Source organism: Aspergillus fischeri, genomic scaffold (assembly GCF_000149645.3).
Source record: "Aspergillus fischeri NRRL 181 1099437636264 genomic scaffold, whole genome shotgun sequence".
NCBI classification, from domain to species: domain Eukaryota; kingdom Fungi; phylum Ascomycota; class Eurotiomycetes; order Eurotiales; family Aspergillaceae; genus Aspergillus; species Aspergillus fischeri.
In genome coordinates, this window is record NW_001509762.1 from 5206418 (window position 1) to 5230788 (window position 24371).

Consider the following 24371-nt stretch of genomic DNA (forward strand, 5'->3'; position numbering starts at 1 on the left):
TCGAGCAATGCAGCCTACACACTAAGCCACCTGCTTATCTCCTCGACTCGACAACACAACAATGAGCTACTCCTATCCGCGCAGTGACAGTGCCCATGCGTATCGATCGTCCCGCCGCGATCGCTTTGCCGAGCCTACCGATCTTCACGGACGTTTAACCCAAGCGCTACCGTTGTGGGCCAGAACATGGGTTATGGATCTACGCGAAGGGAGAATGCCTGCAGCACTCAGCGAGGCCAAAATTGATTACAATGGAGCTGGACTTCAGAAGATCTGTTGGCGATTCGTGAGGCGTGTGTTTAGTGTGCCGATCGCCTTGATACTCCTGTGGGTTTTGACGCTGTGGTGGGGAGAACGTACTGTGTTCCAGGAGAGTCTGGACAAGTGTGTCTGGGACAAGTGGGAGAAGTGGGTGAGTGATCTGGACGTATCGCTGTATTGATGTAGTGCTTAACTTTTGGTAGCCTCGGGATGCAACACCGCATCATGTTGTGTTTATAGCCGACCCTCAACTTGTCGATCCCCATACCTACCCCGGTCGGCCATGGCCCCTTTCGACCTTGACGGTCAAGTACACGGACCAGTATATGCGCCGCTCTTTTACATCTATCCAAAGAAATCTAGGGCCCGACTCGGTCGTATTCCTTGGTGACCTGTTCGACGGAGGGAGGGAGTGGGGAACATCATCGACGACGAGCCCTGAGAAGCGCTATCAGCAATACAAAGATTCCTTCTGGAAGCAAGAATACCATCGATTCGTCAAGATCTTTTCTGATCAGTTTCATGAGGGTGACGGACATTCTACGGAGCCGCGAGGTCGACGGATGATTGCCAGTCTACCAGGCAATCATGACCTGGGCTTCGGGTCGGGTGTCCAGGTACCCGTGCGTGATCGGTTCCAGTCGTTCTTTGGTCAAGGGAATCGTGTCGATGTTATTGGGAACCACACGTTTGTATCGATCGATACGGTTTCATTGAGCGCGATGGATCAGCCCGATCCGCGGACGGGCAGCTCCGGGGCTGGAGCGGGGGATGGAGAGCAGCCTAATGAGCATATTTGGAGGGAGGCGAAGGACTTCCTCGATGAAGTGCCTCGGCATATGGCCAAGGCCGAGACGGAGGAACTGCTTATGTTGCGCAATGAGACTCAAGCGAGCAAAGGCCGCCTCTTCAAGCACGACGCCGTGCAAGTGTTAGAAAATGCGGTCGTCAAGGAACCGCAGTGGGAAGCTCTTGGTCTTCCGACGATTCTCTTGACCCATGTGCCGTTGTACCGCAGGCCGGCTACACCGTGCGGGCCTTTTAGAGAACGCTATCCTCCCTCCTCAGATAGGGAGCTGGAGGAGGACGAACCGAACTCATTGAGGCTTGGTGGAGGCTATCAGTACCAGAATGTTTTGACACAGACCATCTCAAAAGATCTTGTTTCCAAGATTGGGTCCAATCTGGTGCAGGTCTACTCTGGCGATGACCATGACTACTGCGAGATTTCCCACCGCGAATTCAGTGGCTCGCCTAAGGAAATTACCGTGAAGAGCCTCAGCTGGGCAATGGGCGTCCGTTACCCTGGCTTTTTACTCACCAGTCTTTGGAATCCTATTGATCTGACAACGGGGAAGCCGAGTGAGCGCGCTTCGTCTACGATCCAGAACCATCTTTGCCTCCTACCCGATCAACTAGGCATTTTCATCCACTACGGAATTCTTCTCGGGTTTACGTTGACCATCCTTCTCATCCGGGCAATTGTTTTGGTGCTGTACCTCCCAAGGCCGACCTCACCCGATCCTGTCCTACCTCTCTCCGAACAAGACTTGCACACCTCTTCGCCATCGATCACCTCTATTCCCCCATCCTCCAGTACGTCTAGCTCTACACTTCCGTCACCGCGCGGTCTGGCCAGTCGCGCTGTGAACGCACCATCCCGGCCCAAGCCCTACCATGATGCTTACCCAGGACTAGCAGAGTACGAGGCCGAGCAGAACTCCAAGTGCAGACCGCCGAGCGATGAATATCGGCGGAAACCCGGGGCTGGCCGTTCAACTCTTGCCAGGATCAGAAGGGAGCTGATTGGTTCGGTGCAGTTTGTGGCCAGCGTCGTGTTGGCATGGTATTTCTTTTTGATCTGGCGGTGGTAATTTGGCTACCTTGATAGAAAAGAAGTATTTTGTTCAGGCATGGTATAATGATATTGAAGGTAATAAACTCATTCAAAGCATTTTCATCCTAAAGGACAACCGTACGGAGTACGCAATAGCGTTTGAGTATACCTAGAACTCGACAAGAGCTGCCAGATCACTTTTAACATATTTTCTTGGGTCTGGTTACTAGCCAGAAACTTGGAACTCGAGTCAGCATTTTAAGTTCAGTGAAAATTAATGATCGGCAAGGTTCGCGGTGGCGGCAAGAAATCACTCAATAGTGGTTGGCTTTGATGATCGTGATTTCTTGGTGACTCTTGTTTGGTGGCTTGAAGTATTCCAATCTAAATATTAGACTACTTGTCATGGGAAGAAACCAACCACCACGAGGGAGAGAGGAGACAGGGACTGAGTATCAATCAATCCATTGGGGTAAATTGAGGAATATGAACAGATGTGATATCCCTTGCTTTGTAGGGTTACACCCCAGGTGGGGAGCCTGCAGTAGTCTGTTCTACGTCCTTGTGAGTGAGTGATTTATTAGAGAGACATATTAACTAGTCTAAGGTAAGTGATCAAGCCAGCATACTTCCTCTTGAGAGGTAGACTGTGAGACCATGGGTATCTTGTATCCTGATAAGAACAAATCCACATTTCCGTGGCGCAGGAAAAGACAAAATTGTTGAATCCATGGTTGAGGTTCTATTTGTTTCTACTTTCTCACATTCAACCAGTTTCTGACTGCTTCAGATTGATCCAGATTCTGGTCTGTTATTTGATTGAATTATTGTTACCTAAGTGGATGAACAGAAATTGAAGGTTTACAGAGTCCCCGTTTTGCCCCCCTCCGTACTGTAAGTCTGAAAGCATGTCAGACGGCCACAAGCAAGGGAGAATTTTGCTTCGAGGCCCCAAATTAGAATCAACTGTCGGATGCGAGAATTTTCTCTGTCTCAGCTAGTAGTCTAGACTACTCCGTAGTCCGTAGATACCAACAAGACTTGATTCTCAGTAGTCAAGCCACGCCACTGAAATCATTTTTCACCTGGCAATTAAGTTATTTTGGGTTTCTATTATTACGTACAACTGTGTAAATTGGATGTTTTAGCCGGAAAGTGGCCGGGATCGTGCTGGTGTAACTGGCCCGAAATGGCACGAGGGGGCCCGACAATCTTGCCCGATTCCGGCATCTCCAGGTTTTCTTCCCGACTCCGGTGTTGCTCTACACCTCACTCTAGAAACGCTTCTCCAGGTCCCGCATTCGGCCTTTTCTCGCTTATTCTTCCCCAGTCAGCAGAACAGAACAGAACTAACCAAACAGTGCGAGTGCAGACCGTCTCACTTTGACTCTAATTCTGACCACACATGGATGATGCTGGTCTCAAAGTGTACACCGGCAGGCAGTGGCACCGGTCAAGCCTTCAGGCTTCAGGGGCCCCTAATTAAAAAAAGGAAAAGTCTAAGCCGCCATCGACGTAGCTGATCAACCCCAGCAGCCAATGAACCGTTCGGTGTTCCCGAACCGAGTGGGTTTCTGGAATTCATCTACTGCACCGACTATTTGTTTTTTCTGTCTCAGATGCGGTCTGACCTTGTGCCACCGGCCAATGATGCCTCAGCACCTCGGACTACTTCCCCATTCCGAATGCAAACGGCCTCGTGTGTGTCCTCCAGTCCCCACGGGCGTCAGACCGATTCGGCATCCCATACGGTGACCTCCTCCAGGCCCCGTTTTCCTCCAGAGAAACTCCGGACTCCAGACTCCAGACACGGCCGGGATAGTGGAGTCCAATAACCAGACACGCAGCTCACTGCTGCCCGTAGAATGGCCGTTGTTTTGAAAATAACTGCGCCAGGAAGCTGATTGCGGCCAACCAGCAGTCGTGCTTTGCCTCTGTGGATATGGCGGGGTTTATCCCCCAGGTTCTCCTTTTCACACAAGTTGACTCTCACGAAGCCGGCTTGGGGAGTATAAAATCTCTCCCATACCCCGGGTGATCGTCAATTCCTTGACCTCTTCCTTCTCTTCCATTCCATCCTCACCTGCTATTGTGTCATTGTTGCAGGACCTTCGTTTCCGTAACGAGACTTCCATACTCCAATACTCTTGGGTTGCTAGTCATATCACTTGTCCTTTGCACACTACTAGACTAGATTTTCATCATGGGCTTCATGATCAAAAAGCCCGATGATGCAGTGGGCTCCGCGGCTCCTGCCATCATCATTGGTTTGTTCGTTGCGTTTGGTGGTATTCTGTTCGGGTAAGGTCTCTCGGCCTCATTGACCTTGGCACAACAGCTGATCAGAGGACTGCACATAGCTATGATACCGGCACCATCAGCGGCATCCTTGCCATGCCGTACTGGCGCAAGCTCTTCTCCACCGGCTACATCAATCCTGACGACAACTATCCGGATATCACATCCTCTCAATCGTCGATGATCGTCTCCCTGTTGTCTGCTGGCACTTTCTTCGGAGCTCTGGGCGCCGCGCCTGTTGCCGATTACTTTGGACGACGCCTTGGTATGATTATCAACTCGGGCGTCTTCTGCGTTGGTGTCGTTCTTCAGACCGCCGCCACTTCGATTCCGTTGTTCGTCGCTGGCAGATTCTTCGCCGGATTCGGCGTCGGTCTTCTTTCAGCGACTGGTATGTTACTCATCTTTTGTCCATCCTGATGGTCGTGTGCTGACAGGACCAGTTCCCTTGTATCAATCCGAGACAGCTCCCAAGTGGATTCGTGGTACCATCGTCGGAGCTTATCAGCTGGCCATTACCCTTGGTCTGCTGATTGCTGCTATTGTGAACAATGCCACCAAGGACCGTAATGATACCGGCTGCTACCGGATTCCAGTTGCCATCCAGTTTGCCTGGGCTATTATCCTGGTGACTGGTATGCTGGTTCTTCCAGAAACCCCGCGTTTCCTGATCAAGAAGGATAAGCACGAGGCCGCCGCTAGGGCTCTAGCCCGCCTTCGCCGCATGGATGTCAACGATCCAGCCCTCATTGAGGAATTGTCCGAGATCCAGGCCAACCATGAATACGAGCTCAGCATGGGTACTGCAAGCTACATCGAGATCCTTCGCGGCTCCATCGGCAAGCGTTTGGCTACCGGTTGCGGTATCCAGGCTCTGCAGCAGTTGGCCGGTGTCAACTTCATCTGTATGTCCTCATTTCTTTTAGTACTCGAACTCACTGCTAATGTGTCTAGTCTACTACGGAACTACCTTTTTCAAGGCCTCTGGCATCAGCAACCCCTTTATCATTACTCTCATCACCAACATTGTCAACGTGATGTCCACCTTCCCCGGTCTCTACATGGTTGAGAAGTGGGGTCGTCGTCCTCTGTTGATGTTTGGAGCTATTGGCATGTGCGTCAGCCAGCTTATCGTCGCCATCGTTGGCACTGCAACCTCGTCCGATGTGGCCAACAAAGTCCTGATCGCCTTCGTCTGCATCTACATTTTCTTCTTCGCCTGCTCCTGGGGACCTGTGGCTTGGGTTGTGACTGGTGAGCTGTACCCACTCAAGGCCCGTGCCAAGTGTCTCTCCATCACAACCGCCACCAACTGGCTGCTCAACTGGGCCATCGCCTACGCTACTCCTTACATGGTCAACAGCGGCCCGGGCAATGCCAACCTGCAGTCCAAGGTGTTCTTCATCTGGGGTGGCTTCTGCTTCATCGCGCTTGTCTTTGTGTACACCTGCATCTACGAGACCAAGGGTCTCTCTCTCGAGCAAGTCGATGAGCTTTACGGCAAGGTCTCCAAGGCCTGGAAGTCTAATGGTTTCGTCCCCACGGTCCACTTCACCGATGTCCGGGATGTGGCCGAGGGACACCGGAAGGCCAGTCTTTCTCAGCTTGAGGCCGATGCTCAGGAGAAGCACAAGCTTGAGCACCTGGAGAAGGCATAATCTGTTTTTCCTCTGATCTTTGGAAGCATGCATATTTGGTTTATTGGCAGTTATTATGGCGCATATGGAGATACCTGGATTTTGATGACTGATATGTTAGATGAATGATAGATCATTAGATCATTCTTGAATTTTTACATCGTATCCATGAACTCCTCAAATAGTTTCCTCGATGACACCTGAGGCGCACCATATCCCGTGGACGCCTCAGGCTGGGTCAGGCACTATGAGCGCATGGCTGGGAAAGCGTAATATGATTGGCTGCTTGGTTCAGCAACGGGCCCGCTCTCCAAGTTTCACATGGAAAAAGTCCTGAGCTTGTTCTGAAACCGGAATCAGCAAGGAGTCCGTGCGCAATCTCGTCGATATATTCCAGGAGGATGGCCAAATCCCGGGTCAACGTTCACAATGACCTCTTCTGTGGCCACTCGTTCACTTGCGTTTTCCCTTCTCCTATTTTTGACCTTGGGCAAAATGAGGCCTTTTTCAGTCTTTACTACATTCACTAGCCCCTGACACCATGTTGATGGCATCACGCATCGCAGAGCGGCGCGCCAGCCTCGAACCCACACAGGAGGATGAAGACGTTACAACACACAATCGGTCGTCGAGGATCCTCCTCCACAGTGACCCGAACCCCATCGACGTCCGACCTCCCACTCCCAAAGCAACAGGCAACCTCCTCCGCTCCAGTCCCGACATGGAACTAAGGAACCTGCGGACCAGTCGCGAGGACGAAAAGGTCGAGTCAGCAGTGACTACAGTGGTCGCGGACGGAGTCCTAGGGGACGCGCAGACGCAATCGCAGCCGCAGCAACGGTACCATCCCGACACCGCTCTATCAGAGCATCCGCTGTTCCCACCGCTTCCCTCGTACAGTCCGCCTTCGCTTGCGCTCACGGTGCGCTGTGTGGCGCTGCGGTGCGTCTCGTTCGTTCTGTCGCTGTTGTTTCTGGGGATTGTTGTGGTTGGTGCGCTTGTGGGTTTCGCCGGCACGCAGCTGGAGACTCTGCGGATGAGGATTAGCGGCGAGGATCCTAACGCGCGGCGGAAATTCTATGCCGAGGAGCGCGAGCGACAGTTGAGTCGAGAGGAGGAGCTTAGGAGGTGGAAGCGGCGGCAGGCGAAGAGGGATGTTGACGAGGAGGCGCCGGATGAGTGTCCGCCGTTGGAGGGCGGGCGGGACTTGCTTGTTTGTGATGTTGGGTATTACGCGCGGCGGGTGGGACTCGACGTGGAGACGTTCAAAGTCCAGACGGAGGATGGATTTATTATTACGTTGTGGCATGTTTTTAACCCGCAGGAGTATACGCCGTTGTCGGAAGAGGAGAGAGGGCCCCGCGGCCCCGACGTGTTTACTGGGCGGAGAAGGTCGAATGCTTCCAGTCGAAACCGGAGGTATCCTGTTTTGCTGGTCCATGGGCTGTTGCAGAGTGCTGGTGCGTTCTGCGTGAATGACGATGACAGTCTGGCTTTCTATCTTTGCAAAGCCGGGTACGATGTCTGGTTAGGCAACAATCGCTGCGGGATGACGCCCGAGCATACAACGCTGTCGATTGGTGATCCGCGGATGTGGACGTGGAACATCCGGCAGATGGGCGTGCTGGACTTGACCGCGCTTGTTTCGCGGGTCCTGTTTGAGACCGGGTTTGAGAAGCTGGGGCTTGTGTGCCACTCGCAAGGTACCGCGCAGACATTCGTGGCGCTGTCCAAACACCACCGCCCGGAACTTGGCGAGAAGATATCTATATTTTGTGCCCTCGCACCGGCAGTATATGCCGGACCTTTGATCGAGAGGTTGTACTTTCGGTTCATGCGAGTTATCCCGCCTGACATATTCCGGACTATTTTCGGCATCCACGCATTCATCCCCATCATGATGACCGTCCACCGCTTTCTCCATCCCCGCATCTACGGAGCGCTGGGGTATCATGTCTTCGCGCACCTGTTCGGCTGGAGCGACGTCCGCTGGGATCGCGGACTGCGCGATCGCATGTTCCAATTCGCGCCGGTGTATATCAGCAGCGAGACGATCCGGTGGTGGTTGGGTCAGGGCTGCTTCGCGACGCAGCGGTGTATCCTGGCCACGATGGAAGACACCCTTGCGGAGATGGAGGAGGATCTCCGTCTTCAACGAGACGGAGACCAACCGGGCTCGCGCACTGACACCGCCTGGTACGGGCCGCAGACACCCCCGTTTGCGCTGTGGGTTGCGGGGTCAGATGCACTGGTCGACGGACGGCGTCTCCTTCAGCGGTTCCGGAGCGGACGTGAGCCGCATGTTCAGGTGGTGCATTCCAAGGTGATTGAAGAGTATGAGCATCTGGATGTGCTGTGGGCCATGGATGCGGTGGAGCAGGTTGGTAAGGAGGTCCGCGATGTTATGTACATGACCATGCCGGAGGAGGCGCGGACGTGCTGTCGGGTTCCAAAGGGTGTTTCATGACACGGGCCTTCCATTAATGACTGACGGTGATGAGATATGATTGTTCTGGCCTGCTTTGATGTTCAATAGACATTGCATATATACAGCATATCTAATTCATAGACTATAGCTATACCCAGTCACGTCATTCCATCAATACTGAGCACCACACAGAATGCAATTAACACCGCTGCCTAGTGCGTGACCACATACCAGACTAACCTAGCCTTGCTACAAGGATTAAAGCATACGTACACCCAATATATCCAGGATCCGGTATCAAGGTATTTCCCTCAGCAGGTACACTATAGAGTAGGATAATACCCTCGTGCGGGGTAGGACACCATACCCATCGCCACACCAGTTCAATTTGAATGGACATCTAGCCAACGGTCGTCTCATCCTCTGCCGTAGCGTAGCTACCCTGATGCTTGCGCCATCACCTAGCGGCAACTGGAAACTGGAAACTGGAAATAATGTAGCCTACGAAGCGAAACCAAAGTGGAGATCCTGCAGGGGTGTATCTATTCCTAGTAGCGGGTGTGACTCGTCGTGCGGGGATATGCATCCTTGCTACAGTATACAGGGCAGCCAGTGCTATAGTATGGTACTATAGTACAATAGTACAGCATGTGGTGACGTGCTGGTAAGTACAGGCTGTGCTGCAGTGCAGGTGAAGTGCAGGTGGGAAGCGGGTTTTGCATATACCGGGTTTTATGGTTATGGTTACCTACATTTGGAGATCAGGTTCGGGGGAGGTTTCCATACTGAGTTAGGGTTGGGATAAGGTGGGATGCGTCGGCTTGGCTTGTAGCTTGGCTGGCTTGGTTCGCTTGTTTGAGTTTGTATGAACCGTGTAATATGAGATGGGATGGGATAGTATTTGGTACTTGTTTTAGGTGTTTGGTTTATAGTATCGTTTGTGATATGTGTGTTGGTGTTGAGTATGTGTACATGTGTATACTGCTGGGATCAACCTGGATAAGGTACTGACTGGTACTGCAGGTATCGACTGATGTTTCTGTCATACCTCAGAATGAGCAATAGACCCACTGATGTCTGCTGTCACATTCTTGGTTCTAGAGGCTATCTAACCCCTCAAGCGGCCCATTGGCCTGCAATGTTCACCCTCCCCCCACCAGCCTGGTCCTCGGCCTGTCTGCTATCCCGAAGATCTTCTCTCATGAGGGGTAGCCGTGCCAGTCGAGAATGCCTGGACCGGACTGAACTGGACAGGGAGCATCCGTCTGTCAAATTCGACCCTCTTCTTCTCCTCAGTGAACTGTGGTATATAAGGGAGTCAGCTCTCGCAACGGGTTCGACTTCGAACCAGATGAAGCAGAGTCACAATGAAGTCTATCCACATTCTGCAAACTTTCCTTCTTGTTCTCCCCTGTGCCAATGGAGCCCCTACGGCCCAGCCTTCGAATCCTCCATTGAGAGGCTCGGAGGATCTGCTCGGTTATTCCTCCTCCAATACCATCACGGAGCAGTCGACCGAGGTCAAGTATACCCTAGTGACTGGGCAAAAGGAGGATGCCAATAGCGGGGTGTACCTTGACTTTGAGGGCGTGAACAATCCCCAGCCTATCCGGGGAGATCTGGGAGGGTCGGACCCAGGACCGAGTATGTTGTCGTTTGTGCTGCATGGAAGGACGCAAAATCGGCTGACAGCGCAGGAAATACGTACTATGATCAGATAAATAGCGATAAGCTGGCTCCTCCTGGGACGGATCATGGTCAGACGATCAACGCGCAGTGGCCGATGGGTATGTCTTACCTACATGACGGTAGACCATGCTAACTTGACACAGGACTCAGTCGTAATAGGTAGGTTTGCCCTCTCGGCTTGACGGACGTTGCTTATGAGTAGACTCGGCCAAGACGGGGCTGGATGGGCCCGACAGGAGAATACGAACGTCATGCCGGACGCAACAGCCATGGCCGGTGTTGACATGAGACTTGAGCCCGGTGCGTATCGGGAACTGCATTGGCATGTCGCGGCGGAGTGGTCGTTTGTCCTCAATGGATCCTGTCGGATTCAGGTATGTTTTCCCTCCTTTTCATTGATGTTGCTGACCGTCAGGCCGTCAATGAGAATGGGGAAACATTCATCGACGATGTGAGCGAAGGTGATGTCTGGTTCTTCCCTCCGTAGGTCGCCAAGTCACACCGTTATGGACGGATGCTGACCGGCTAGGGGCGTTCCTCACTCCATTCAAGCCCTCGACACAGGGGTCGAGTTCCTTCTAGTCTTCGACGATGGATCCTTCTCCGAGGATAATACCTTCCTCGCCTCGGAAGTCTTTGCACACAATCCCAAAGAAGTCCTAGCCAAAGACCTGGGTGTCCCCATCACCGCATTCGAAAACCTCCCCGAGGACGAACTGTACATCTTCCCCGGCACCCCAGCCCCCAAGGACGTCGAGGCCCAAAACGTCTCGACGGCAGCGGGAATCGTCCCCAGAATGCAGAGCTACTCGTACCACTTCTCAGAGCAGCCCGCCCACGAAGTCGCCGGTGGATCAGTCAAGATCGTGGATCCCGTCACCTTCCCCATCGCCAGTAACTTCTCTGCGGCTGTTGTGACCGTTAAGCCGGGCGGGATGCGCGAGATCCACTGGCATCCGAGCAGCGATGAGTGGACTTTTTTCATCCGCGGCCAGGGCCGCGCGACGCTGTTCTCGGCACCCAGTACGGCCACGACGTTTGACTACCGTGCCGGAGATGTGGGATACTTTCCCCAGTCGAACAGTCACTATATCGAGAATACGGGGGACGAGGACCTGCTCTTCCTCGAGGTGTTGCAGGCAGACAAGTTCACTGGTGCGTAGCCCCCTTTTCACTCTGTCTTTCGTCACACTAACGGAATCAGACATCGCATTAGGGCAATGGATTGCATCTACGCCGCGACAGATCGTGGCAGATACGCTGAAGCTGAGCAATGAGACCTTGAGCAAGTTGAAGACGGACAAGCAGTATGTTGTTGCTGGATAACGTACATAACAATCACATATCATCAAGCATGACCATAGTCAACAAATCAAGGCGCATAGGGCGGCGGCAGCTCCGCCTCCTCATCAGTTGCAGTGGACTCATCCTCCTCCTCCTCCGACTCGCTCTCCTCCTGTAGAACCTTGTAATCAAGCCTCTCAACCTTTGCATCGGCAGCAGCAGCAACAGCCTTGCTCTTCTTACCCTTCTTCAGCATATCAGCATAAGCATATACTCAACCCCAGACCAAAGATAAAGGGGACTTACATCCATCTCCTCAAAAACAACCTCCCCCTCCCCAACCCTCCCCACCAACCTCCCATTCTTCCAAACCCCAAACCTTAACCTCATCCCCGTAAACTCCGTCCCGATAACCACACACTCACTCACCTCGCAGTCCGTCAGCACCGCCCTCTTCACCCTGCTCTTGAACATGTCCACGCGGTCCAGCTTACTCCGCCGGAGGAGAGACTGCTTCACGCTGGAGTCCACAACCGTGCTCCGCCGGACGGCGCTATCGCTTACCGTGCTGGCGCGGATCTCGCTCCGTCGCAGGCGGCGAATATTCGAGAGCGAGGAGTTAGTTGCGTCGAGTGAGCGGGCTGCGGGGACGTTGAGGAGGGTTGTGTTGGTGAGGGTGCAGCGGCGGGTGGAGGAGTTGGTTAGTGTGCAGGACTGGAGTTTGCTGCGTTTGATGCTGATGCTGGCGCTGCTTGTAGCTTCGGGTGTGGGACTCCTGGCGATGGAGGTGTTTTCCACTGTGGAGCGGAATATGCAGTCTGCGGGGGTGAGATTGGTGAATGTTGTTTTGGTGGTGGTGGAGCGGGTGATGGTGGGGGAGGAGGGGTTTGTTTCAGTAAGTGGTTTTGTCATTTTGTGTTGCCTATTGTCTCTCTTCTGGTGTTGCTATGTTGGATGGGGATGATCGATAGAAGATAGATGATGGTGAAGATATGTGTTCTGGAATATGGCTGCCTGGTTGCTGACTGCCTGGTCCCAGAAAGAAATATATGTTGCGACTGGCTATTCATTGTTTGTTACGAGTGGCTGTGGTTCTAGTACTGTTAGTGCACCGCCATTGCTATTAGCCAGTGAGGATATCCCTGCCTTTGGATATATCATCAAGTCTAGTTTAGCTAAGATAAGGTTCTTTTGGTATACTCTGTATTGGCGTAGAAGAATATCTTGCTTAACAGCTCCAACTGATATTGAGAAAATATTGGATATTGTATTATATTCAAATATCTGCCAAACAGACATTCCAAGGCAAGATGGCCGAGTTGGTCCAAGGCGTGAGGTTAAGGTACACCTTAATACCAAACTCCTAGAGTTTCCTCATCATCGTATGATGGCGTGGGTTCGAATCCCACTCTTGTCAGTACCTTTTTTGCTCTCTAGTTACCTTTTTGGTTCTTTGTCAGCACTATCCCAACTCCATACCCCGCAATCTCCACATCAGATATTATGACGGACGCCTATCGTGAAGATTCTTGATATTTCTCCACCACTCTGGTGGATGCTCCATGCCAAGATGGCTAGCTAATTTTCCGTTTGAACATTTTCTCCGTCTGCGTAGGGGTCTTTGCTCTCGTGTCTCCGGCCCGAGGCAATATAAACAATCCTCAGGATGTCTTGGAAATTCTTGGGATCTGGTATAAGAGCGAGAGGATGGTGATCCTTCTTCCTGCAGGATTATATATGGCAGAGTAAGATAGTATCATACGGATATGATTTCAATCAGCAAGTCCGCGCTGCTCGTAGCGGCCCTGAGCGGCCTCTCCCAGGCGGCGAACTATACCGAATGGATGGCCTCGTCCTTCATGACCAAGAATATCTCCCTGTCCCGCAACTACGCCAATGGCGTCCTCTACACCGGCATGGAGTTCGCATACAACAAGACCAAGGATGAACGCTATTTCACCTACATCAAGTCGCAGGTCGATGCTGTTGTCGACCCATCCGGCGGACTGATCGACTACCCCGGGTCAACCGTCTCGCTCGACGACATCCGCATTGGCCTCAATCTCCTTTGGCTTTGGACCAAGACGGGGGATGACAGGTACAAGATTGCGGCTGATACCCTCCGTGAGCAGCTTAACTTCACCCCACGCAACAAGGCCGGCGGGTTCTGGCACCGCAAGCCCACGTATCCGAATCAGATGTGGCTGGACGGGATTTACATGGCGGAGAACTTCTATGCGCAGTACACCGCGTGGTTCCAGCCGAACAATGCTACCGCATGGGACGACATTATGCTGCAGTTTGACCTGATCGAGGAGCACTGCCGGTTGAAGACCGGATTGCTGGTGCACGGATATGACGAGAGTAAAGTGGCAGTCTGGGCTGGTATGTCTCAACAGAACTCCCTAACCTTTGCGGATGATCCTAACGCCGCTAGACCCTGTTACCGGCGGCGCACCCCATGTCTGGGACCGCGCGGTGGGCTGGTACTTCATGTCGTTGGTCGACATCCTCGACTACCTGCCCCGATCTCATTCCGGCTATGAGAAGAACCTGCGTCGTTTCCAGTCCCTGGCAAAAGCCCTCAAGAAGACGCAGGACAAGTCCGGTGGATGGTGGCTCATCATGGATGGGGAGTACCCGCGTGATCCCCGCAACTACATCGAGAGCAGCGGCACCGCCATGTTTGCTTATGGATTCCTCAAGGGCGTTCGCAAGGGATATATCCGCTCCAAGGACTATTTGGCTCCCGCGAAGAAGGCGTACAACCTCATGGTGGACAAGTTCGTGGAGAAGAATGCGAACGGCACGCTGAATTGGCTCGGCACAGTGCAGGTCGGCAGTCTGGTCAGCAATGGCACCTTCGAGGTGAGTATGAACCTATACCTGATCTGAGGAAACGATCTGATTGTTGTTAGTATTATATCTCGGTTCCCGTGGTGCAGGATGATTATAAGGGCGCTGGACCTTTCATGTATGCCAGTTATGAGATTGAGGCTGCTTCCAAACAATAGACAGAAGGGATGACAGACCGTGCAAGACAAGGAAGCGGTCCAAAACTTGGCGGGTTTCCTCGGACTCCGGAGCATTTAAATAGCCCACAATGGCTGAGTCAAAATTGAGTGACTGTGAGACATTTTCCTAGGATTGCGGACCATTTTCGGACAAGCGGGATTCCCGTGGCAGTGGCTGTGAGCCTGGTGGACGATGGTCAAAGTCGCGTAGGCTATTTTTGCCGAGAGGACATTGCACAAAATATATTGCTGTCTGTGCCAAGGAGCCTCGAATGTGAGTCCATCACGGACTAATATACCGTAGCGTAAGATTAATCTTTGGAAAATGAACTCACCTGACCGGGGAAAATACCTTACCGATGGTGGCTTCTGAGTTGATGCCAGAAAGAACTGAGGGGTAGATAGAACTGGAGAGAAGTTTGTATAGACCATGTATCCTTCAATTGAAGAGGAGGTGTCGGAGAAAATGGAATCAATCATCGTTCCTGATCGAGCTCAACTGGATAGGGTGATAAAAGATGGATGATGTTTTGTTCGTCTTCCACCTAAGCCCCCAACCGACCAAAGGGAAGCCTTGTCTCAGCTTGGCGAAGTGTTTATGTTCACCTTAGATCGCAGCCTAGTCCTGTGGATCTGTCAATCGACCCTGCGTCTCTTTCCTTGGTATGAACATGGAATAGCTTTAGTAGGAATGACTAGGTTATAATTAAGAAAGCGCTCATCCAACCGACTACTTTCAGTCCACTCGTTCACTCTTTGATTACCAACTCTATCACTACTGTGAATCTACTTATCCATCCAAAACATCATCGATCAACATTCATTTGATAAGAGAGCAAGTTCTCAATACCATGTCACCCCTATCAAAGCTACGGCCCCGAGCCAGGCCAACGACTGACTACGAACGATGGCTCGATTTCAACGCCGATGAAGATCCATCCGCTCCTCCAAAATACGGGCCCGATAGAACACACCGCTATCTCGATGATTCGTCCGTCAGATTTGCTCCAAATCGCCAGCTCATGTTGTAGGCACCATCCTCCACTGCTATTGTTTGTGTCCGTCTAACAACCGCAGCAATGGCCAGCGCTATATGCCACCCGGACATACCCGTCATCATCGAAGAATTGCACATCCGCAAGCACTAGTTCGAGGCATCACGTTTTTCTGCGCCGTGTTGGTAGTCCTACTGTTCCTGCGGATGTTTGTGCTCTCGCTCATTCGCGCATCCCGACGACGAAGAGACATCGAGAGACAAATACAAGAGGCATCCCAGCGACAGCACGACCCGACAGTCTACGAGGATAACAACGAATTAAATGAACTGTGATTATTTTCTACCCCCTCTTTTGCAATTCTCAATCATATGCACGAGTACATCACAGCCGATGCAGCGATGGCCACACGATGGCGTCCTCTCCAACCTCAGGGCAGATACCGAAGCATCGCATTACCTGACAGAAACTCGGCTCCCGAATTGCCGGGATATACTCAGCCCGTGTTTCAGAATTTGCGTGGCGTCGCGTCAGACTTGGCCAAAGTAAAATCACCAGGCAGCTGGATTCTTCTCAGCATGCATGTCAACGGCGAGGACTGGATTACATCACAGCCGAGCACCGTGAAACAATTGGATGCAGTGCATTATCCTCCGGAAGGCTTGTTCCTAACCTTATTGAGGTCAAGCTCAGAATGAGCGATTCTTCGTGATTGGTAGTTAGTGGAGTTGAGACGATAGAATATAGTTGCCTAACGGCCTTGCTCCGACATGCATCGCACGCGCGGCACGACCGCGTCGATCAAATCTGGAGCTAAGATACAAGGCAACACAGCTCTGTATACTTTTTCCCGATGACCTGGTAGAGACTCGATGCAGTCTCTTGCTCTTACGAACCTAGAAATCAGATAACGCTGAATCAATAGCAAAGCTCTTTACACATATCAGCGAGTAGCTATCGAGTGGTCATATTGCGACTGATATTTTCACCTTTAGGAAGTCAGAACTCACAAAATAGAGTCCTATGAATGACATGCATGCCAGGCAAGTTTATTGTCGAACACTCCTTTACCATTCTGGGTATCTCAACTCAGGAGTCAGAACTCAGTTTTGCATCCCCACAGGGTCCAAATTCAACTTTACAAGCTCAGCCTGAACAAATAAAATTAGCGAAGCAGATATGTCTCATTCCATCCACCTGTACGTGCTTGCAAGTGGACTCTTGTCTCACCTAAATTTACATGTGAATGATGTGGTATGGTGGACCCTGAGTCCCTGCGCTAGACTGCTCTTAGCGAGGCCTACAACGGGGATCACCGATACAGACCAGTACCGACTACCGAGGACAGGCACTAAATATTAATAGACTAAAGGTCTAAGCCACACCATATGGCAATGCATTAGCAAATAGTTAATGTAACAATGTCAGGGAAGCTCTGAGACTAGTTTATGTATGTAGCGAATGGCTCAATGAAAATTTTCACTTTAGTGCTAAGCTTGTTGTGATACAATGACCAAGGCCTTGTTATTACTGTAGGTTGCTGGTGAGAAGCTGAAGGTGGCCAGTTGAGGCACTTGGAATGGGATAATCTGAGGTGTTTTAATGATACAGGATGGTGAACTGCATTAAGATAGGGGCATCTGGGACTTGTTTCTTTTATTTGTGAGGACTTATGATAGACAAGATGATGGATATTTAATTCTTATAGCTTTCATTATATCTACAGCTGACCTCGAAATTGCATACTGACTCGTTTCCAGACCCTAGTTAGGTCAAGTACTTAACTAAACAAGGTAGTGTGTATATTATCTGTAGGAAACCATATTGTACTGAACAGGTAAATTCAAAACTACCTACTAGGACTACTAGAAGATGAAGCAAACATCTTAAGTGAGATTTCACAATCTGTGAAATAATCACTGTAAATGTTTCTTTTGACATACCGCAGTCCAATACTAGCAGTCTGTTGGACTATCCAGAGGCAAGCAGGATAGATGAGGTTTCATGGTTCTTCTCCTAGTCCTACAAACGAGATCTCCCCTTGCTTGCCATCATGCTTAGCATCATATGCTTAAATAATCGTCAGGCACAGGCTAACATATCGCAGCATTAAATACTAGTTTTCTCCAGACCAGCTACCTCATCCTGCAGATGATGAGGAATAGCCTCTTTAGCATAACAATATTAATGCCTCTCAGCTTTAGCCATCTGTTCTATGGGATGAAAGCTCTAATTGTAACTAGCAACTTTGGGGGTATTCCATCCACCCAATATTCTCGTCTTCTCCGCGGGGACCTGGGAGGAGCTGGAGGATATTTTTGGCCAGTCGGACCTGTCCCCTAAGCCCTGACTACCACAGACAATCCACGAGAACTTCTTCAAAGCCTGCCACGAATCTCCGGAATCCTCTGCTTAATAGGAAACCCAGTGACATCCGTCTATGCCGCTTCCGAGGCCGGAAGCAGCGGGGCGATTTCCAAAGGAGAGTTATGAGCGGCGCCAAGTCCATCGGCAACATGCTCGTACCCCAGTACCACGTCAAGAATTCGACGATCAGGATAGTTCCCAAGTCGCAACAGACCTTGGGATACTGTCCTCGGCTGTCTTCTCAGGTGTGGGCCAGAGTGCGTTTCAAAGCCGTCAGGTTCGGCCCCCTCAGTGTGGGCAATCCTGACGGTGTCGGTGCCCTTGTTGGTGTGGTTCTTATTCTGCCTCGTCTAGTCGTGACTGGGTGGCATTTTTACGACTTACCAAGGATGCCGCGGGTAGCACCCTCACTGCTGCCATCCTGGGTGAGGTGCCAATCTAAATTCATACGCTTCGCGTATCTCCTATGCTGTTGCTGTCAACGATGAGGATCCGGACACTCGTCTGGTTGCCGTTACAGCGAAAGCCGCATGCGATGATATCTTTGCTGGCTTGCAGATCGCAGAGACTTTTACTGCTTATGCTTGACAACTCTAATGGACTGGAATGTCCAGCTTACACATTAGACCAGCAGGAACACATGGATTGAGCGTGGTTTAAAACAGCCTGGCCCCTCTTGTAAGTCTGCTTGGATTGTAGTATTCGATAAGTCTATCGAAATGGCTATTGCTGTGCGGCTTTGATGCGACAGGAGGATAAACGGTTGTGGAAAGTACAACCGACTTCGAGAGACAACTGTTGTCGGTTATGTCCCGGCGGCATCTCAGAATTGCTTATCAATAGTAAAGCGTGTGCTCAAGCGTTGCTCAGATGACTATGTCCTTCCAGTCTTGGTTAGTCGATCAGGCATTCGATGGCCTCGGTATAAAACATTCGAGTCTCGCTGCCATCCTTAGAGGAAGTAGATCCACAAGAATGGTGTAGGTTGTTGCTGTCATAGTGACCGGGCTCTGGACCTCTGGTACTCTTAAACTCGGCTCGGTCTTTCCGACAATGCGAGGCCAGGCTCACTACTTGGGGCGGTGTCCTCGCCAATTGTAAAGGAGCCCAGGAAGGTTGATACTTGTCAGTAATTTTTGGAATTAGCTGGCCTGACAGCCATCCAGACGTGTTCGAATACACCATGGGCGTAATCTGGCTCCGGTACAAATAGTAATAGCCATGTCATGACGCTGTCCGTGCCAGTCTTTGCCAGTCCTGGCCAGTTCCGAGGGCCATTGATGCACAAATCGACCTGTGTATTGTTGGGATCCACTCGTGCTCGCTTGATAAGGACCAGGAGTGGCTCTGTGCTGACTGGACCGACAGTCTCTTCATCCAAGACTGTGATCGACCATCCGATGGCGAGAAGAACTCTAAGATAAGTGACTTTGTATATCATTCCTCGTCGTCGCTCTCTTTGTCGCTGCTCTGTTCCCTGGGTATGAACTTCTCCTCCCGCAGCTCCAAGCAAGCAAGACCAGACACCCTTTCGACTTAGACTCAACCCCACAATCTCGCAAAGGATACTGCAAGGTTCGAAAAGCAGAAAGTAACTTGGATCGACCGTCAGAGGCACGACTGACGTCCGAGGCAGCCCTGTTCAGTGTCTCGATAGGCAGATTTGGTGTGAGTCCAGTGCGAGAGCCGACCGGATGATCCTGTTCAGCTTCTGGTCCGCCGTCTGCAAAATAGGAGCAGGTAAATGGCATAGTCGCGGCCCGGATTGTTCGCCAATGCTCAATGACCACCACATCGGCTTCCTGTATCGCCTGTTCAACCAACGGCATGAACTCCTCTATATAAACCAGCGGGCCAAACTGTGGAGGCATATGGCCCTCCCAGCAAATCCAGTGCCGGCGTAGGCCTCCTAAAAAGCTCTCAAAGACTAGGTCGTAGAGCATATTCATCCGCAGCCCTATCAGATTCATCTGAGCCTGATCATTAACCCAGTGAGTCGTAGGAGCGGCGTCGCATGGGAGATAATAGTGCTTGAAGATCCAATCCCCGCGAGGATGAGTAGCTTGCACATAGGCAAGAGACGCAGGGGGCTGCTGCACCAACATCCAGCGCCAACTTGCTTCGCGGCGGAAAAGTTTCTGGCGCCTCTCACTCACCTCCGGCCCAGACGGCAACAGGTAGGTGCATTCTCTCACACCGGATGGATCCCAAGCAGGGGGGAAGGAATCTATTGAAATATAATACTACTAGGCTAAAAAAGTGTCCGGACATGATTCCTATCAGTCTAGGGTCTCTTAATCCCAAAAATCTTCTGCTAGGAGTGGATTACGCAGCTTTTTGTGGCACTTCTCTGGTGGGGTCGGCTTAAAGAACAGGGCCTGCTGTAGCCTTGGGGAAAATTGAATCAACCTGGTCCAGGAGCGACAAACTCGCTGGGCTGAGGTCAGCAGGGATTGGATATCAAGATGAAGGAGAATATATTCGAGCAGCTCTGGCGTGGACAGGACGAGCCCTTGACTCTCAGCCATGGTGTGAAGCACTTCTGGCAAGCCTGGCATTAACAATGTGGCTACTCGGCATGGATTGTTTAGGTTGAATTATATTATATATGTTTGCAAGCACCTCAACTAGTCCTTATGCAGCTAGATCATCCACCTGACCTTCAGGGGTACAAATGTTCAAGAAATGTTGAGGAAAACCATCATACTGGTACCTAGCCATCCCGAGTGACTGTGTCAGTGCCCATCATGGAGGTTCTACTGATGCCGTCATATGAAGCTTATCACCGTACGTTGATATTGGGAGACTAACTCTGATGGATACATGCTGGAAATACAACAGATTTGTGACACCACAGATTGCGATACCAAAACAGTCAGAGTCAATTAGCCTTAACGATGTTGCTGCTCTGAGGTAGCGAACTTTCAATGACTTCTGCAGACATCATGTCCCTGATGGGTCGTTGACCACTCACAGCTGTGGACAGAGACAAATACCTCGGGCAACGAGTGCCTTCGTTGAAGCCGGTGGCTCGCACACGCTCCGATGCCGTCGATATTTCACTCTGGGATTCTTGAAATCATTATCGCCTCTCGGTTGGATACTTTGATGAGGATTCAAATACTGCTTCGCAGCCAGATGAGACATCCAAACTATACTATGACAAACACATTTAGGAGAGTACAGAGGATCATCGAGGAAGTTTTGGAACACTCGGGGTAGGTCTTCATGAAGGCGGACAGGTCCAGTCTCTACTATTCTTTGACGACGACGACGAGTGTGAGCAGTTCGTTGATAGCCAAGTGACAGGCACCCTGAGATATAGCAAATTGTTCAGGATAGTGATAAAATGTAAGGCTGAAAAAAAAACACTTGATTCATCTCTCTTTACTCACTGGGAGCGAGGAATTCTGTGTCCGGCCGTCAATGCGCCACTGGTGCATGTATGACATGTCATACACCAATTGGACTCAGCTGCCTGTACTGTTACCAGTAACAAGTAACTAGGATCACAAATGAAGGCTTATGCGCATCGAATAGCTGAACAGAATGCAGATGCAAGGCACACGGATCTGCTGATGCATGCGGTGTGCTCTAACTGACTTCTGACTGACCTTATTTTGACATGCACATGACGGAACAACATATGAATAACCAAAAAGAAAAGAAGATAAAAAGAAAATTTTTGATCTGAAAGAAATGCACTGAAAGGTTTGTAAATTTTTGAGCCTGCAAATGCTCATCCAGAACTCCGACCAAGTGTATGACAACCCAAGTCCAAGTCCTGACAGTCGACACCCAAGCAGAGATATCCAATTCATATCTAATGTATGCAACAGTCATATACAAGTGCTCAGTTATAACCACAGTTCCACAGTTCCCAAGAAGTCTATATATGCCATTCACTAATATGACAGCAGCGAAGGGCTAGAATGTCACGTATCTGCGGATAGGGGAGCGGCGGTCTCTCCGGAGAAAACAATTGACTTTTGATCTCGCGATCAGATTGGGGATCTTTCACTAGCCCTGGCGAGATAGGTTCCATTACTCGCTGCTTGTTCAAGGAGGTTAAGTAATTGTTGGTGGAGTTGCTGAGAGTCGATTCGGTCCTTAGGCTCGATGCGAATCATTTTCCGCATGATCAAACACAAGAGACCATAAAGCATATCAGAACATCGTTCATCTTCTGATAAGCGGGTTACCCACGCCTTCACTGATGGCCGTACGTCTCTGAGATCAGTCGTGTAAAAGTAATCTTCGCTGAATTCATCCGTCTCACCACCTTCGGCACCGCGAAGCTCGGCAAACTCCACGATAGCATCGAATCCAAGTACTATCCAGGTAATGAACTCCAAATATAGGCAGCCAAGACTCCAAATGTCCCACTTCCGGGATATGCGCAGGTTGCGATAATTGTCTGGAGGCCTATAAGTTTTAGTACCAAGCATGCCGGCCGGGTCACCATTGGATACCGATCCGATGCTATGAAGACTAGCCAGGCCTAGGTCCGTGATTTGCAATATTCCGTCCGAGTCAGTGCATCCAGGGTAAGACGGGAACCACACGATGTTCTCTGCTTTCAAATCACCATGACGTCCGAAATAACGACCAGGCTGACGTTCGTCCAGCAGCTGAAACCCGTGGATCAAAGAGAGCGCGCTTGCGAGGCCTGTCATTTGCTTCAACGACCACAAGACTCTCTGATAATCAATCTGTTCGAGTGGGATTCTATTCCAATAATTTCGGAGGTTCACGTCTGCCCATGGAAATACCAGGTGAAACTTGGACCCCTCCTTATAGGTAAATAGAAGACTGATCAGATGAGGATGGGGCCCGGACGCTTTCCTAAGAGTCATATGCATATCGCGCTCAATTTGAAAACGTGAAGGGTCGAAAGAAAAGAGTTTCTTGACTGCAACCACGGCTTGTCGATCCTAGCCATCAAGCCATGGTGTTAAGCGGTCTTTCTCACAGGCATCGCTAAAGTAGAGATGTCCACTTACCCGGCAAACAGGAAAATCCCAAAAGGTGTGATGAGCAGGATGTATAAAGGCCTGAAAGACCTCACTGAAGCCGCTTTCAATCTCAATTCGTCCCGAATTCGTGAAAGGTAAGATTTGAGCAACCGGAAAATCGTAATGTTTGCCCTGCTCAAACACCGGGGCCAACATACGCCATTGCTTTTTCGCCAGGCTCTTGATTTCAGGATCAGTCCATTCACTTAGAACCTTGATATCGCGGCCTCCATTTGTCTGTAGTGTCATTCGCTCGCTTCCAGTTCTTGCAGGCTTCATGACGAAAGGCAAATCGGTGTCACTTATCCCCTCATCCAGAAACCTCAAGATATCAGCACCTCTTTTCCTGCTGACGAGGATTGCGAATAGTTTCATAGAGGTCTGAACAATCCTCCTGGCTTCTGTCTCTGCATTGCGATCTTGCACCAACCCCTCCTCACGAAGTATGTCCTCCACTTTGGATTCGGTGATCAGTTCTCTGAGACTGGACAGCGGGACATACATTACGTGCCCTGAACTGTCAGACTCGATGCTCGCACTGGATAAGGACTCTTGAAGCTCGTGAAGAGGACTAAAAGGGCTAGAGGTCACATCCAGCAAGGAAGATCGCCCGGAGACGGAGCGATCAGATTGTAGTCCGGATGAGGACTGACGGTCCAGAGGAGCGCGGGAGTAATGCGGACTGAGTCCATCTACTCTGACCTGACTGTCAACGACCGATACGTTCGCAGGTGGGAAGGATGGATGATCATCGGAATAAGGATTCGTTCCAGACCGGGAAGAATGTTTGTCGCGATGAAGGTGTCGAAACAAAGGTATGAACGGTTGAAAAAGACAGCACAGAAAAGCCATTGTTGAAATGTATAACAACGTGCACAAACTCAAAGTATCAGGATTTGTTTGACGATTGTTCGTAGCCTTGCCTGGCGTAGAGTATCAGAGGAAACATGAGCAAAGGTCAGTACAACACCGGCTGAGAGAGAAAACCCCCCTCAAAGCAGGTCAAAAGGCTGTAATATAAATTGACAAGACTGGAAGAGCAATTTCGTACAAGGCAATGGCGGGACTGCGATCGAAGGTTGAAAACAGAAAGGCTAAGGAGAAATGGAGAGGTGATCATCAGTTGATGGAGAAAAAATTGACAGACGAAGTGAACCGGCTCGTCTATGTAAATGATCACATTTAATCATGATCTGCCGTTGCATGGTTGACACCCACGAGCGACGAGAACGGGCACGGTGGCTGTGTGTACAGGTGAGAAAGCCAAGAACAGAGGCTGCCCCTCGAGATGACCAGTTAGGATACCTACAGTGGATGAAGGTCAGGAACGAGTTAATCACATTGCCGGCTTCGGCTCTCAAGACTACCTTTTGTTCCAAGCTTCTCAGAATGACGATCCTTCTCCTGGCGATGTTTACACTGACGAAGTCTAAACAAGTCGCAAATTGCGGGTGCTTCTGAGTTGACTCGTTTTATCGGACAGCTCGATGGTGTGCCACGCTTTTCTGAAGTCGAACTCGCACTAAAGAAGGCGCGGCTTGGGCGC

General features: G+C 50.7%; 9 protein-coding genes and 1 non-coding gene across 10 annotated transcripts; 7 read left to right on the forward strand and 3 right to left on the reverse strand.

Moving 5' to 3' along the window:
• Positions 1-61: 61 nt before the first annotated feature.
• On the forward strand, positions 62-2135 carry NFIA_089780 (putative manganese ion homeostasis (Fr); the record flags this gene model as incomplete). The annotated part of the gene is made up of 2 exons (XM_001260917.1): positions 62-412; positions 465-2135. The coding sequence occupies 2 exons, from the start codon at positions 62-64 to the stop codon at positions 2133-2135; spliced, it is 2022 nt and encodes a 673-aa protein (XP_001260918.1).
• A 2166-nt stretch (positions 2136-4301) lies between these two features.
• On the forward strand, positions 4302-6054 carry NFIA_089790 (sugar porter family MFS transporter; the record flags this gene model as incomplete). The annotated part of the gene is made up of 4 exons (XM_001260918.1): positions 4302-4399; positions 4459-4787; positions 4840-5301; positions 5351-6054. The coding sequence occupies 4 exons, from the start codon at positions 4302-4304 to the stop codon at positions 6052-6054; spliced, it is 1593 nt and encodes a 530-aa protein (XP_001260919.1).
• Positions 6055-6574: 520 nt separating this feature from the next.
• On the forward strand, positions 6575-8500 carry NFIA_089800 (putative ab-hydrolase associated lipase; the record flags this gene model as incomplete). The annotated part of the gene is made up of 1 exon (XM_001260919.1): positions 6575-8500. The coding sequence occupies one exon, from the start codon at positions 6575-6577 to the stop codon at positions 8498-8500; it is 1926 nt and encodes a 641-aa protein (XP_001260920.1).
• A 1328-nt stretch (positions 8501-9828) lies between these two features.
• NFIA_089810 (putative oxalate decarboxylase) lies at positions 9829-11476 on the forward strand (the record flags this gene model as incomplete). The annotated part of the gene is made up of 6 exons (XM_001260920.1): positions 9829-10105; positions 10159-10269; positions 10364-10524; positions 10566-10633; positions 10680-11305; positions 11367-11476. 6 exons carry the CDS (start codon positions 9829-9831, stop codon positions 11474-11476), a joined length of 1353 nt encoding a protein of 450 aa, XP_001260921.1.
• A 46-nt stretch (positions 11477-11522) lies between these two features.
• On the reverse strand, positions 11523-12346 carry NFIA_089820 (uncharacterized protein; the record flags this gene model as incomplete). The annotated part of the gene is made up of 2 exons (XM_001260921.1): positions 11523-11681; positions 11741-12346. 2 exons carry the CDS (start codon positions 12344-12346, stop codon positions 11523-11525), a joined length of 765 nt encoding a protein of 254 aa, XP_001260922.1.
• A 392-nt stretch (positions 12347-12738) lies between these two features.
• Positions 12739-12851, forward strand: NFIA_089830. Its single transcript has one exon. It is a non-coding gene; the product is annotated as a tRNA-Leu (tRNA).
• Positions 12852-13200: 349 nt separating this feature from the next.
• NFIA_089840 (glycoside hydrolase family 88/105 protein) lies at positions 13201-14448 on the forward strand (the record flags this gene model as incomplete). Its single annotated transcript, XM_001260922.1, has 3 exons — positions 13201-13819; positions 13872-14302; positions 14353-14448. The coding sequence occupies 3 exons, from the start codon at positions 13201-13203 to the stop codon at positions 14446-14448; spliced, it is 1146 nt and encodes a 381-aa protein (XP_001260923.1).
• A 3511-nt stretch (positions 14449-17959) lies between these two features.
• NFIA_089850 (uncharacterized protein) lies at positions 17960-18398 on the forward strand (the record flags this gene model as incomplete). The annotated part of the gene is made up of 2 exons (XM_001260923.1): positions 17960-18137; positions 18241-18398. The coding sequence occupies 2 exons, from the start codon at positions 17960-17962 to the stop codon at positions 18396-18398; spliced, it is 336 nt and encodes a 111-aa protein (XP_001260924.1).
• A 306-nt stretch (positions 18399-18704) lies between these two features.
• On the reverse strand, positions 18705-20338 carry NFIA_089860 (F-box domain protein; the record flags this gene model as incomplete). The annotated part of the gene is made up of 4 exons (XM_001260924.1): positions 18705-18961; positions 18993-19378; positions 19407-20037; positions 20140-20338. The coding sequence occupies 4 exons, from the start codon at positions 20336-20338 to the stop codon at positions 18705-18707; spliced, it is 1473 nt and encodes a 490-aa protein (XP_001260925.1).
• Positions 20339-21811: 1473 nt separating this feature from the next.
• NFIA_089870 (protein kinase domain-containing protein) lies at positions 21812-23329 on the reverse strand (the record flags this gene model as incomplete). The annotated part of the gene is made up of 2 exons (XM_001260925.1): positions 21812-22522; positions 22814-23329. The coding sequence occupies 2 exons, from the start codon at positions 23327-23329 to the stop codon at positions 21812-21814; spliced, it is 1227 nt and encodes a 408-aa protein (XP_001260926.1).
• Between the last annotated feature and the right edge of the window lie 1042 nt (positions 23330-24371).